General features: G+C 44.0%; 1 protein-coding gene across 1 annotated transcript in view; it reads left to right on the forward strand.

The window, feature by feature from the left end:
- washc5 (WASH complex subunit 5) overlaps positions 1-13,993 on the forward strand; it is a 159,276-nt gene extending 145,283 nt beyond the window's left edge. The window contains exons 24-28 of the mRNA XM_073052838.1: positions 745-874; positions 3,211-3,307; positions 5,398-5,554; positions 6,665-6,752; positions 12,699-13,993. Of these exons, the coding sequence (XP_072908939.1) occupies positions 745-874; positions 3,211-3,307; positions 5,398-5,554; positions 6,665-6,752; positions 12,699-12,755 (529 nt within the window). The 3' untranslated portion in view covers positions 12,756-13,993. The remainder of the gene's footprint in view (positions 1-744; positions 875-3,210; positions 3,308-5,397; positions 5,555-6,664; positions 6,753-12,698) is intronic.
- The last annotated feature ends 207 nt before the right edge of the window (positions 13,994-14,200 follow it).

A 14,200-nucleotide genomic window follows, 5' to 3' on the forward strand; every position in this document is an offset into this window, starting at 1 on the left:
CTCAACCTGCAAGTTAACCTTTAGGGTGTTCTGCTCAAGGACGCCCGTGTCCCTTTGCATCTCAGATTTTTGGATTTTCTCCCCAGTACGGAAATAGTTTGCATTTATTTCTACTACTAAAGTGCATGACCAGGCATTTTCCAATATTGTATTTCATTTGCCACTTTCTTACCCATTCCCCTAATCTGTCTTAAGTCCTACTGCAGCCTATGTGTTTCCTCAACACTACCTGCCCCTCCACCAATCTTTGTATCAACGAACAGCCAACATTTCAGGCCAAGACCCTTCAGCCCTGAAGCAGTGTCTTGGTCTGAAATGTCGACTGTTTATTCCCATGCATAGATGCTGCCTGACCTGTTGAGTTCCTCTAGCATTTTGTGTCTGTTTCTCTGGATTTGCAGCACCCACAGAACCTCTTGAGTTTGTGAGTTAATTGTCATATTTACCATTGAGTTCCTTACAGGCATTAAAATCAGTAAATTCATTTTTAGTTTCAGATATCTTCAGTGTTGTAGACTCATGGACTAGGGCACCTTGCATCCAGCTACCTGCTTTTGAAGTGTATTTGCTGCCGTTTTGAAATGTGGTCACAATTTGTGTGTTCTTAGAGTTCTGTTAACAGAAATGCAAGAATTCTTTACCTCCATGTGACGTTTTATTCAAACTTCTCAGGAGAAAAACAAGCTAAAGCTAGAGGTATCTTAAATAGCTCCTTTTTAGGATGATTCTGTGTTTTCTGTACAGAGCGCTGTTGGCTGACGTTGAAGCGCACTATCAGGACCCATCGTTACCGTATCCTAAAGATGATAACACACTGTTGTACGAAATCACAGCCTACATGGAGGCTGCAGGCATTCACAACCCTCTCAGTAAGGTATGCTTGTAGAGGAAATGGTCCGTTGAGTCAGTGAATATCTTCAACTTGTGGATTTTTGAACTGTGCCAGAATTGGAATCTGGTTTATTATGTTGTGTTGTTCTGTGTCACTGACACTGTATGTTGTGTTGCTTTGTGTCACTGACACTGTGTTCTGTGTGACTGACACTGTATGTCATGTTGCTCTGTGTCATTGACACTATTTGTTATGTTCTGTGTCATTGACACTATTTGTTATGTTCTGTGTCACTGACACTATGTTGTGTTCTGTGTCACTGACACTATATGTTGTGTTGCTCTGTGTCACTGACACTGTTGTGTTGCTCTGTGTCACTGACACTTGTGTTGCATTGTGTCACTGACACTGTTATGTTGTTCTGTGTCACTGACACTATGTTGTGTTGCTCTGTGTCACTGACACTGTTATGTTCTGTGTCACTGACACTGTTCTGTGTCACTGATACGGTACGTTGTGTTTCTCTGTGTCACTGACACTGTTTGTTATGTTGCTCTGTGTAACTGACACTGTACGTTGTGTTGCTCTGTGTCACTAACACTATGTTGTGTTGTTCTGTGTCACTGACACTGTTCTGTGTCACTGATACGGTACGTTGTGTTTCTCTGTGTCACTGACACTGTTTGTTATGTTGCTCTGTGTAACTGACACTGTACGTTGTGTTGCTCTGTGTCACTAACACTATGTTGTGTTGCTCTGTGTCACTGACACTTTATGTTGTTCTGTGTCACTAACACTAGGTCGTGTTGTTCTGTGTCACTGACACTGTTATGTTGCTGTGTCACTGACACTGTCGTATTGCTCTGTGTCACTGACACTGTCGTGTTGTTCTGTGTCACTGACACTATGTTGTGTTGCTCTGTGTCAGCAATACAGTGCAATGCACAAAATACACTAAATAATCATAAAAATATAAATAGAACAAAAATAGTGAGGTAGCATTCTGCTATCTAATGGCTGAGGAGAAGAGGCTGTTCCTGAGTGTGTGTTTTCAGTCTCCTGTACCTTGTCTCTGATGGTAGCAGAAGAAAAGGGCATGTCCTGATTGGGGTCCTTAATGGTGGGTGCCAACTTGTTGAGGCACTGCCTCTTGACAGTGTCCTCGATGGCGGGGAGGCTGGTGCCCATGATGGAGTCGGCTGAGTTTTCAACCCCCTGCAACTGTTTCCAATCCTCCATAGTGGCCGGTCCATACCAGAATGTGATGCAGCCAGTTAGTATGCTCTCCAGACACTACTCTGCATTATACAGTATGTTTTGTTTCTGGGGTAAGTTCATTCAATTGTACCTGTTTCATTGCTTCTGGTTTTGTTACACAAAGCTTTGCTCACTCATCATCTTAACAGTAGTAAATTTTACTGCTCTTGGAGTTCTGCTATTATTCCCTTTTGATCCCTTCCTTCTATTTCATTTCTGCAGCAAGGAAGATATAATCTGGTCAGGATAGATTAGAGGTAGAACGACTCTCACTTTGTTCTGTATTTAGGTACTGAGTGCACCTGTAAGTCTTCTGTACATTTACCCCCATTAGTCACCCTTCTTTGCAGACTCTGGGTTTGCGAAGTGGATGCAGAGGGAGATGCAAGGGCCTGTGTCACGTTTCATCCTGAGCTGCTGTGTGACAGCCCTGATCTATGGGCTGATCCCAGGGACACACACCAAGACGGACATCGATTGCTCCTGCCAGATTATCAACTCAGTGAAAGGTGCCCTTTTGTCTGTCGGAAACTTGTTGACCTGGAAGCTCATCAAGATATCTGTAGAGGAAATGCAGCCAATTTGTACGTTCCAGACTGCAGGAGTACTTGTTGAAGATTGCACTGAAACTCTGTGCAGCCATGGCAAGGGCTTAGTGGGAGAGGACCACGGTATAGGATGCTTCTTTTGCTGGATAGGGTGAAGAAGCCCTCTGATTATTGTAGTTGTGTACCACATGAGTGTCTACAGTTTGATTGGCTTTAAGGGATGTAATAAAAGACTACTTAACGCATGGACTAAGAATGGAGGAATGAATAGATGTTGAGTAATTTATTCTTGTAAATAATTTTGTTATGAATAAAGTTTATTTTGATATATAGTAAAATAGATTACTTGTCTTTGTACCTTAATGTGGTTAAATTGAGGCTGATTGTTTCTGATGGGATGGAAATAATTCCAGCTGTGCATCCATATCCACTTGAATATTGAACTTTACACTTGGACTCTGACAGTCTGTACTATGGTGACGAAACGATCTTGCCTTTGGTGTACTAAGCTGTCACACAGACCTGATTTGTTTAAATTGAATTGTATATTGACTGGTTTTCTTTTGCTTCCAGATTTACATTACCACGAAGAGACTGCCGTATTTCCCAGTGGTGAATTTACTGTTTCTAATTTCTCAGTTACCAAAAGTGCAATATGTTAAGAGCCAAGGTAATGCACTGTGTGTTGCATATAATGCACAAAGTACATTTGTAGTGTAGGTACAGAAATGTTTGTTGGCATTCATGGTATGATATAGCAGGAAGATTTTTTTGCATTACAATTAAGATAATAAGCCTTGAATTATGACCTGAATTGCCTTTCTTATTCTGTTTGGGTTCTGATGGTTAATGCAGAGTAAGTTTTTTTCTCATTAACTCTTTTCTAATTTACTCCTTGATGTTAATGCTGTGTATTTTCTGGATAAGACTTTTGTGTTCCAGTTTTAACTATCTGAAGATGATCTGCAGTAAGCCACCACAGACTTGTTGAGCTTTCTCAACTTCCATTTGGGAGTACAGTGAGCAGACAGGACAGGGTGGTGGGAGTAGGGGGGGTGGGGTTGCAGGTGATTTCATCCCAAAGAATTAGAATGCCAGCAACAAAAAGTGATAGTCTAGTGCAGAACACTGGTGCCAAGGGTTTCAACTCACACCAGTATAAGTTCATCTGTTTGATGCCCTTGTTCTTCAGTGCTTCTCCAAAAAAAAAATCAGATGAGCTTCCAGTTGTGCTTAAAAAAAATAGTGAAGTGAAATTAGATGCCAAAACTGGAGGCAAGAATCAACGTATCCAGCTCAAAGTCAAAGTGTGTATATGTCACCATATGTTACCCTGAGATTAATTTTTTGCAGGTATTTACATGAAAATAAAGAAATACAATAGAATAAACACAGGCTGACAAGCAAATTGTGCAAATAACTATATAGATCATGGCCTGGATGGTGGGTTTCTTGATGCTGTTGACTAACTGTTGGCTCTGAAACTGGAAAAATTTTGCACTGTTTCCACTGTGCTCATAGAATAGGGAAGGAATTTAAGATTAAAATATATGGAGATGTTACCTGATGAAATGTTAAATGGAGTGTACCCTTTCTATCCCTAGATTTTGCTCACTGCCAGGTGATCTAGAACCATAGAACATTACAGCACAGAAACAGGCCTTTTGGCCCTTCTTGGCTGTGCCGAACCATTATTCTGCCTAGTCCCACACACCTGCACCTGGGCCATATCCCTCTCCATACCTCTCATCCACGTACCTGTCCAAGTTTTTCTTAAATGTTAAAAGTGAGCCCACATTTACCACTTCATCTGGCAGCTCATTCCACACTCCCACCACTCTCTGTGTGAAGAAGCCCCCCCCCCCCCATGTTCCCTTTAAATTTTTCCCCCTTCACCCTTAACCCATGTCCTTTTTTTTCTCCCCTAGCCTCAGTGGAAACACCCTCCTTGCATTCACTGTATCTATACTCATCATAATTTTATATACCTCTATCAAGTCTTCCCTCATTCTTCTACGCTCCAGGGAATAAAGTCCTAACCTATTCAACCTTTCTCTGTAACTCAGTTTCTCAAGTCCTGGCAACATCCTTGTAAACCTTCTCTAGTTGAATAGTTGCAACAAAATGCAGCACATTAAGCGTATGTTTTAAAAAAACAGTTTGAGTTGCAATAAAGCATGAAAGTAGATGTCTGTGAGGCCTTTGTCTGTCAGAGACCATGGATATTGCATCCTAGATATCTAAATACGCAGTACAATATGGAAAACAAGCTTTTGCCATATAGCAAGCTTCCCCTTTTATGCATCTGATGAACCCAAAGGAACGGCTGAGGGCAATAGAGTTTGGCACCAGCTGCGCCACAGGAGTTGCCAATCAGTGTTGAACAACGTAGGACTGTCTCTGGACTTTTCCTTGAGGTTTACTCCCAAAACCTTCCCTGCCTTTGCCCCTTCTCCTGAAAGCAGAAATCTGGACTGTTACAGTTTGAATCTCAAGATAGTATATGGTATCATATACTTACTCTGAATTTACCTTGGCTTTCAGTTTGAAATGAAGGCCTAATGAACATGGTGTAGATAAGATATTAGTAATACTCATTCAGCAGGTATTGAGCCAAATGGGTGAACAAAATATCTTGTCTGCAACTGTTGTTAGAAACTTATAGAAAATAGTTTCTTGTATTTGAGAAGATAATTTTTTTTCCCTCCAGTTTTGAAGTATATGGTGCTTTGTTATTCTGATCTCGGTTTGTGCTTGCAGGAATGGTATGTAGGAAATCCACAGATCCGATAGACTGGCCGCCGCTTGTCGTTGGACTTGTCACCCTTCTGAAGCAGTTCCACTCGCGATACACTGAGCATTTTCTAGCCCTGATAGGCCAGTTCATTCGATCTGTAGTGGAGCAGTGTACTACCAGGTAAGAATTATTGGCATTGTGGAAGAGACATTCTGAAAACACGGACTTTGTGGGAGCTTTATCCCCGATTTGAATGCAGCTATTCTAATAACAAAAGAAAATTGTGGAATTGAGGCTGGCATTTGTGCCCTTTAATGGATGTGGAATTCATAAGACATAGGAGCAGAATGAGGCTATTCAACCAATTAAGTCTGCATCATGGCAGATTTATTATCCTCCTCAATCCCATTCTCTTGCCTTCTCCCCATAACCTTTGACACCCTTCCTATTCAACAGCCTACCAACCTCCATATTAAATATACCCAATGATTTGTCCTCTACAGCCATCTGTAGCAACGAATTCCACAGATTCACCTTCCCCTAGCAAAAAAATTCCTCCTCATCCCTGTCATAAAGGAACATCCTTGTATTCTAAGGCTTTGTCCTCTGGTCCTAGATTACCTGATATAGGAAACATCCTCTGAACATCCCTTCTAACTCGGTCTTTCAATATTCGATAGGTTTCAATGACATCCCCCCTCATTCTTCTGGTAGCACAAGAGTAGAATGATCAAATGCTCCTCGTGCATTACCCCTTTCATTCTCAGAATCAGTCTTGTGAATCCCCTCTTGCCCTTGTCTGATGCCAGCAGACCTTATTTTAGGTAAGGAGGCCAAAACTGGTCGCAAGTGCGGTCTGACCAATGTCTTATAAAGCCTCAGCATTACATCTTAGCTTTTACATTCTAGTTCTCTGGAAATGAAGGCATTTGCCTTCCTTACTACTGACTCAACTTGCAAGTTAACCTTCAATGGAATCCGACATGAGGACTCCAAGTCTGTTTGCACCTCTGATTTCTGAATTTTCTCTGTTTAGAAAATAGTCTACTGTATGCTTTTATTCCTTCTACCAAAGTGCGTGATCATACACTTCCCTACTCTATATTCCATCTGCCATTTCTTTGCCCATTCTCCTAATCTAAGTCCTCTGCAGCCTCCCTGCTTCCTGAACACTACCTGCCCCTCCACCTACTTCCATATCATCTGCAAACTTGGCTGCATTTGTATTAAATGAATGATATATCATCTTTAACTAAATTGTCTTTCCACCTTTCTCTTTTGTTTGTTTAGTCAGAAGATTCCCGAGATGCCAGCTGATGCTGTAGCTGCCCTGATGTTCTTGGAAAATTATGTTTATTATACTAAACTACCCAGAAAGGTGAGGAAATGCTCATTTACATTAATGGTGTAATGCAGCAAGAAGATGTTTTATTAGATCACAATTAAGGTAATAAGCCTTGAATTATGGACTTCCCCGAATTGCCTTTCATTTTTTGTTTGGGTTTCAATGATTAATGCAGAATAAGTTATAATTTTCAGCACCAGCACAGCAATTTTGGGAGCTCACTTGTAGCACTGAAAGAGGCCACTTGGATTAAATTTATTTATCCAATGTACATCAAAACACATAGTGAAATGCCGTTTTGTGTCAATGGCCCAAGGCTGTGCTGGGGGCAGCCTGCAAGAGTCGCCATGGTTCCAGTTCCAACAGAGCATGTCCACTAACCCTACCTGTTATGTATGCATGGAGCAAGAACCACAATGGAGGAGTAGTGTTAAACATCTGTACTGAGTCATGTTAGCCATGGTACACACTGGGCAGCTTAGTGTGGGAGTGATGAATTGGGCCTGCTGAGGTGAAAATGTGTATTTGAAACCCCGCGCAAAAAGAAGGGATGAACCATATTGGATTGATTGCCAGAATGTGGTAAATGCGCATGTGGCCTATTGATCTAATCCGTTTCACTAACCATGCGTCTTTGGAACATGGGAGGTAACTGGAGCACCCAGAGGAAGCTCGTGGGTTGGTCACAGGAAGAACATACAAACTCCTTACAATCAGTGATGGGAATTGAACCCTGACTGGTGGTGTTGTAAAGCAATTGTACTAACCGCAAACCCAAGCCCAAGCACTTCCATGCTAAAGCACTTCAGCTTGATCTTGCCATCAGGATACTGAAATCTTATTTCAAATGTTAATCCAGTTCTTTTTCAATGCCATGATTGATCAGCCTGCCGTTAAACTTTTAAATATATTTCAGATTTTATTCATTCAAAGTTTTTCCTTCTGTCACTATGCTTCATTTACCTTCATTCAGTGTTGTCTGTTCCCACTGGCAGGTGGTTCAGAAATGGTATAACCAGGCACTCACTGTCTACATGTGTCTAAGATCCCTCTCACCTCCTCTGTTCCAAGGAATGTACCCCAACCCCACTCTGCCTGCAGAACCTAAGTTTGTCATCCTTTGAAAACTCCTCCCTTGTTACAAGGACGTGGCGGTGGAACGAACCCAAGTGCTGAACACGGGCGCGGAGGCCGAGTAGGGAGGCGTTCCAGTTGTAGCGAGCGTGGAGTTGGTGCCAAGGGAGTCTTTACCCGGAGTCTTGGTTTTAGTAGAGAATTGAGGAACGATGCTAGACTAGAACTGATAGTTCTAAGAACCATGGATCGAGGTTACTCATACATGAGTCGACCAATGAACTGGCAGCTCCTTGTTGTGGTCACAGGGTTTTTATCCTGCATTGGCTGATGGAAAGCAGGTGTTTGTAGTTAGTGGAACCTGGGAATGATTGGGAACTAAACGAGGGGATTGAGGCCCAATTCCTGAGGAAAATAGCCAGGTGGGCGATTGCCAGAAGGGACCGTGACAGTATCCCTCCCCTAACGGGATCCTCCAGGCCTGTCTGGATGGTCCCAATGAAAATCCTGGATGAGGGAAGTGTCTAGGATGAAGGAGCAGGGAACCCAGGAACGCTCTTCTGGACCGTACCCTTCCCAGTCTACCAGGTATTGGAGACCCCTGCCCCTACGGCGCACATCCAGTAGTCTTCGGACGGTGTATGCCAGATGGTGGGGAAGTCTCAGCCGGGAGACACAAGGAGCTGACAGAAACTGGCTTTAACTGGGACACATGAAAAGTTGGGTGGATGCGCATGGACCTTGGCAGTTTTAGGCAGACCGCTGTGGGATTGATAACCCTTTCAACTTTGAATGGTTCCAGGAAGCGACAGGCGAGTTTCCTATGTTTGTTTTTGAGCGGGATGTCCCTGGAGGAAAGCCACACCATCTGCCCAGGTTGGTACTCCAGCACCGGAGTCCTGTGTTGGTCAGCTGTCTTCTTATTTCGATCTTTTGATCTGAGTAGGGCTGTGTGTATTTCCTCCCAAATCTTAAGGCACTGATCAATGTGGTCCTGAACCGACAGTACCGCAATCTCCTCTTGCGCGGGGAACAGCAGGGGTTGCTACCTAGCACTCGAACGGAGACCTCCCAATGGCAGAGCTCACCAGGGAGTTGTGGGCGTGCTCAACCCACGGGAGGTGGTCGCTTCAGGTTGACAGGTTGTTTGCCGTTACACAACGTAGCGTCGCCTCCAGATCTTGGTTGACCCTTTCCGTCTGCCCGTTTGTCTGGGGGTGGAAGCCGGATGACAGGTTGACCGACGCACCTAAGGCTTGACAGAAGGCCTTCCATACCTGCAAGACGAACTGGAGACCTCGATCGGAGACGATATCCGCGGGGATTCTGTGGAGGTGGAAGACATGGCGGACGAGAAGATCTGCGGTTTCTTGAGAGGAAGGGAGTTTAGGGAGGGCCACAAAGTGTACCACCTTGGAGAATCGGTCTACCACAGTGAGGACAGTGGTGTTTCTGCGGGGAGGGGGTAGACTGGTGACAAAGTCTAGGGTGATGTGTGACCAGAGACAGGTAGGGGACGAAGTAGACCCGCAGGAGGTCGATGAGAGACCTTTCCCCAGGCACAGATGGAACAAGCCGAGACATAAGAATGGGTGTCCCCCTCCATGGACGACCACCAAACGTGCTTTCTCAGGAGAGCCAGAGTCCGATCACTCCCGGGGTGGCAGGTGAACCGGGATGTGTGCCCCTATTGGAGAACCTGAGACCTGATGGAGACGGGCACGTACAGACGATTGCCGGGTCTGTTGCCGGGGTCGGGGTTGTCCCGCTGGGCTTCCTTTACTTTAGCCTCGATCTCCCAAGAGAGGGTGGCCACCACACAGGGTGGTGGGAGGATAGTTTCGGGACTGGAGGTGTCATCCTTAGAGTCATGCTGGCAAGATAACGCGTCTGGCTTCCCGTTCTTGGATCCTGGACAGTACGCGAGGGTAAATTTGAACCGCCCAAAAAACAATGTCCAACGGGCCTGACGGGAGTTCAATCGTTTGGCGGTCTGAATATACCCCCAGCTTCTTATGATCAGTCCATACCACAAACAGGTGTTCTGCTCCCTCCAACCAGTGCCTCCATTCTATCAATGCTAGTTTGACCACCAGTAGTTCCCGATTACCCACGTCGTAATTCCGCTTGGCGGGGGACAGTCAGCGAGATTAGAAGGCGCAGGGGTGAAGCTTTTCATCCGAACTTGCCCGTTGGGATAGGACCGCTACCACCCCGGAGACAGAGGTGTCCACCTCAACGATGAATTGATGGAATGGGTCCGGATGGACCAGGATGGGAGCGGTGGTGAAACGCCTCTTTAGGTCAGTGAATGCTGAGTCAGCTTCGGAGTCCCAGCAAAACGGTGTGGTAGGTGAGGTAAGCCGGGTAAGGGGGGCTGCCACTCGACTGTAGTCTCTGATGAATCTGCGGTAGAAGTTTGCAAACCCCAGGAATCGTTGAAGTTGTTTGCATGTCGTGGGTCTAGGCCATTCCTCCACTGCCTGGATACTCTCGGGATCTGCTTTTACCTGCCCGCTTTCAATGATATAGCCTAGGAAGCTGACCGAAGGGACGCATTTTTCCACCTTTGCGAATAACTGGTTTTCCCACAGCCTCCGGAGAACTTGACAGACATGGTGTACGTATTCTTGGGGGCTGCTAGAAAATATTAGGATATCGTCAAGGTAAAAAAATATGAACCTATTGATAAAGTCCCTCAGTATGTCATTGATTAGGGTTTGGAAAACAGCGGGAGCATTGGTGAGGCCAAACTGCATGACCAAATATCCAAAGTGGCCCAGAGGTGTATTGAAGGCCGTCTTCCATTCGTCCTCCTCCCTCATCCTGACTAAATGATAAGCGTTGCGAAGGTCCAACTTTGAGAAGATGGTGGCTCCATGCAGGGGTTCAAATGCCGAACTAATGAGGGGTAGAGGGTGGACTGTGGGCTTCCCCAAGGAGCGGGGCGACTGGTTCTCTCTCTCTGACGCTCCAGAAGTCGATAATCTAATCGAATGGCTAGCGAGATCAGAGAGTCCAGACAGTCCGTGTCGTTCCTCGCGGCCAACTCATCTTTTATCTTGTCTGAGAGGCCCTATGGAAACACCTCCCGTGGGGCCTCGTCATTCCACCCGGAGTCTGCGGCTAAGGTCCGGAACTCAATGGAATACCTGGCCACACTTCGCGAAGCCTTACAAAGAGTAAGCAACCGTTTTGTGGCGTCCTTACCGTGAATGGATTGTTCGAAGACTTTCCTCATTTCAGCGACAAAGGAGGAGAAGGAGGAACAAACCTCTGGTCGGTTATCCCATATCGCGGTTGCCTAAGCCAAGGCATCCCCTCGTAGCAGCCCCATGATGTACGCAATCTTAGATTTATCGGAAGTGTAGGTACATGGCTACAGCTCAAAGACCAGGGAGCATTGAGAAAGGAAGGCCTGGCACCTACCTCGGTCCCCGGCGTAGGGTTCAGGCTCGGGTACATTCAGCTCTCGAGGGGATTTACCTGGTTTAAGTTACTATATGATGTAGTTACTAATAAAATCGTGTTTTGTTAACAGCAAAACCAGACTCCAGGTGTGTTCACTTGCTGCTGATACTGTTATAGGGTTGCGCGTACGTAGCAGATCACAGTCACAGAGCCTGTTTAGCTGGTATGGGAACCCAGCGGCCGCACAGTCAGTTCAGCACGGAGGGGAATAAAGCCTCCTGCAGTAGTCAGCTGAACTGTGGTTTGTCCTTTGCCATCCTTGGATCTTTTTAATCTGCTTGGCACTTAAATCAGCTAAGCATTGGTTAGTTTTTTGCTGCTGAGTCTGCACCCTGCCACTTTGATCCAACCCAAAGATTAAATCTGGTCCCAAGTCCACATCAGCAGTGACTTCTGTGGCCATACCTGCATTCTTGAGAGTCCGGTTCCCCGAATCTTTCAGGATACTGCAAAAATGCCAATTCATGCAGATGGTTCAAAATCCGTTTCTAAAGGAAATTACAGGATGCAGATTGAACTGATAGTAGTCCAGAAAAGGCAGAATTAATAGAATAGTTAGTAGTTTTGTTTGCTGCCCATAAAATGTCACCGTGTCTCACCAGCACCAGCTTCCCCACCTTGTTTGTGCCTAGATAAGAGTTTCTTAAATGTCCCTAATGTATCTGCACCTACCTTCACCCCGGCAGTGTGTCCACATACACCACTCTCTCTGTAAGGAGCTTACTTCTAATATCCCCCTATACTTTCCTTTAATCACCTTAAAATTACACCCCTTTTATTAGCCATTTCCAGCTGGGAAAAAGTCTTTGGCTATCCTCTAGATCTGTGCTTCTTACAATCTTACACACTTCTATCAGGTCACCTTTCATTCTCCGTTGCTCCAAAGAGACAAGCCCCAGCTCGCTTAACCTGTCCTCATAAGACATGCCCTCTCATCCAGGCTGTATCCTGATACATCTTTTCTGCACCCTCTCGAAAGCTTCCACATCCTTCTTGTATTGAGGCAACCAGAACTGAACACATTACTCCAAGTATGGTCTAAACAGGAGTTGTAATATTACCTCACAGTTCAGTTGTAATATTACCTCACAGTTCTTGAACTCAGTTTCCTGACTAATGAAAGTCCAATGCACCATACCCTTCTTAACCACCAACTTTGAAGGGTCTGTGGACTTGGGCTTCAAAATCTCTCAGTTGCTCTGCAATATCAAGAATCTTTCCATTAGCCTGGTATTCTGCCTTCAAATTTAATCTTCCAAAGTGAATCACATCTTTCCTAAAGTATGATTCCCAGAACAGGACCACACAACAGTGGTGATTGTACCCAGGTTTTGTATATTGCAAAATATTGAGAAGTGCTGCCAATCGTCTTTGCGTTATTGTTCTGGTGCTCATGTAATGATCTGATTACTATTGCTGCTCTTTTCATGCCAGGTTGTGGAAGCACATATCCCTAGTTTCATCTTTGATGAGTTCAGGACAATTCTATAACGCTGCCTGGAAAGAAGATACAACTCTGCAAAGAAGTGAAGTGGAATAAATACTAACATCTGAAATGCTGGAATCTTTTTGTTAATAATCCTGTCTTGGTCAGTACTAAAGTACTATAAGAGTGAAGTTCCTCTTGTAGAGAATTTTAATTAAAAGGTCTGAATATAAAATTAATTTTTGTACCTGCATTGACTAGGTAATATTATCTGCTGAACCCTCCAAGTAGATAGGTACAGCTATAGAACCTTTATAACCCAAGTTTTGTTTCTAATAACGTAAAAAAAGTTTATTTGAAGTATTAGCAAAAATTTAATGCTGTTAATGTATTGCATTCTAGTGAATTGTACATGATCAAAATTTGTTTGAAATATTACTATTTGTATTTAATTAAAGACTGGAACTTCAACAAATTTGAATGAAATTACCTTGTTTATAAAGTCCTGATGAAGGGTCTTGGCCAAAAGTGTTGACTGGTTATTCCTCTCCAATGATGCTGCCTGACCTTATGAGTTAGGACATAGAACAATACAGCACAGTATAGGCCGTCCGGCCCACAATGTTGTGCCGACCCTTAAACCCTGCCTCCCATATAACCCTCCACCTTAACAATATGTATTCCTGTTTGAGTACTGTTGGGGGATGGGACAGCCTACCGTGGGAAGCAACAGTTGCCGTGCCTCCGGCACAGAGTCTGGCCCTGTTGCTCAGAAGGGAAAGGAAGAGGAAGGCAGTAGTAATAGGGTACTCGATAGTTAGGGGTCAGATAGGCGATTCTGTGGATGCAGTCAGGAGACCCGGATGGTAGTTTGCCTCCCGGGTGCCAGGGTCCGGGATGTTTTTTTTTGTAATTTATTTTTTTTATTGAAGTTCATCAAACAAACATTTCCATAAGATGCATTTCAGACATTGTACATATGTATCATATAATCATATATATCACAAAATCTCCACAAAGTATTTATCTGGGGTATACACTTATAGAAAAGAGTGGAAAGAAAAAACAAGCAAAAGGAAAGAACTATGTACAAGTAGGGAGTGATCTTTTTTTTACAACAGATTCATTGATTTGTGAGAATAAAATCAGGCCTATGAGGCATTATGTTATGAAACCATTTTTCCCAGTATGAATTAAATTGTTCCAGCTTATGATTAACAGATGCTGTTATCTTCTCCATTTTGTAAATGTCCATTGTAATTTCCATCCATGTATTTAAAGTTGGGCTCTCCTGTGATAACCATTTCCTAGTAAGAGTCTTTTTACCAGCCACCAACAGTACATTCATTAAACATTTATCTCTTTTCAACCATTCTTGAGGTATATATCCAATATATATGGTCTTATTCTCCAAGGGTAGTTAACATTTAAAGGTGTTTTGTAGGGCATTGTGTATTCCCCTCCAACAGTTTTTGATAACAGGGCAGTCCCAAAAAATATAATAATGATT

This window comes from Hemitrygon akajei, chromosome 1, assembly GCF_048418815.1.
Source record: "Hemitrygon akajei chromosome 1, sHemAka1.3, whole genome shotgun sequence".
Classification (NCBI taxonomy): Eukaryota; Metazoa; Chordata; class Chondrichthyes; order Myliobatiformes; family Dasyatidae; genus Hemitrygon; species Hemitrygon akajei.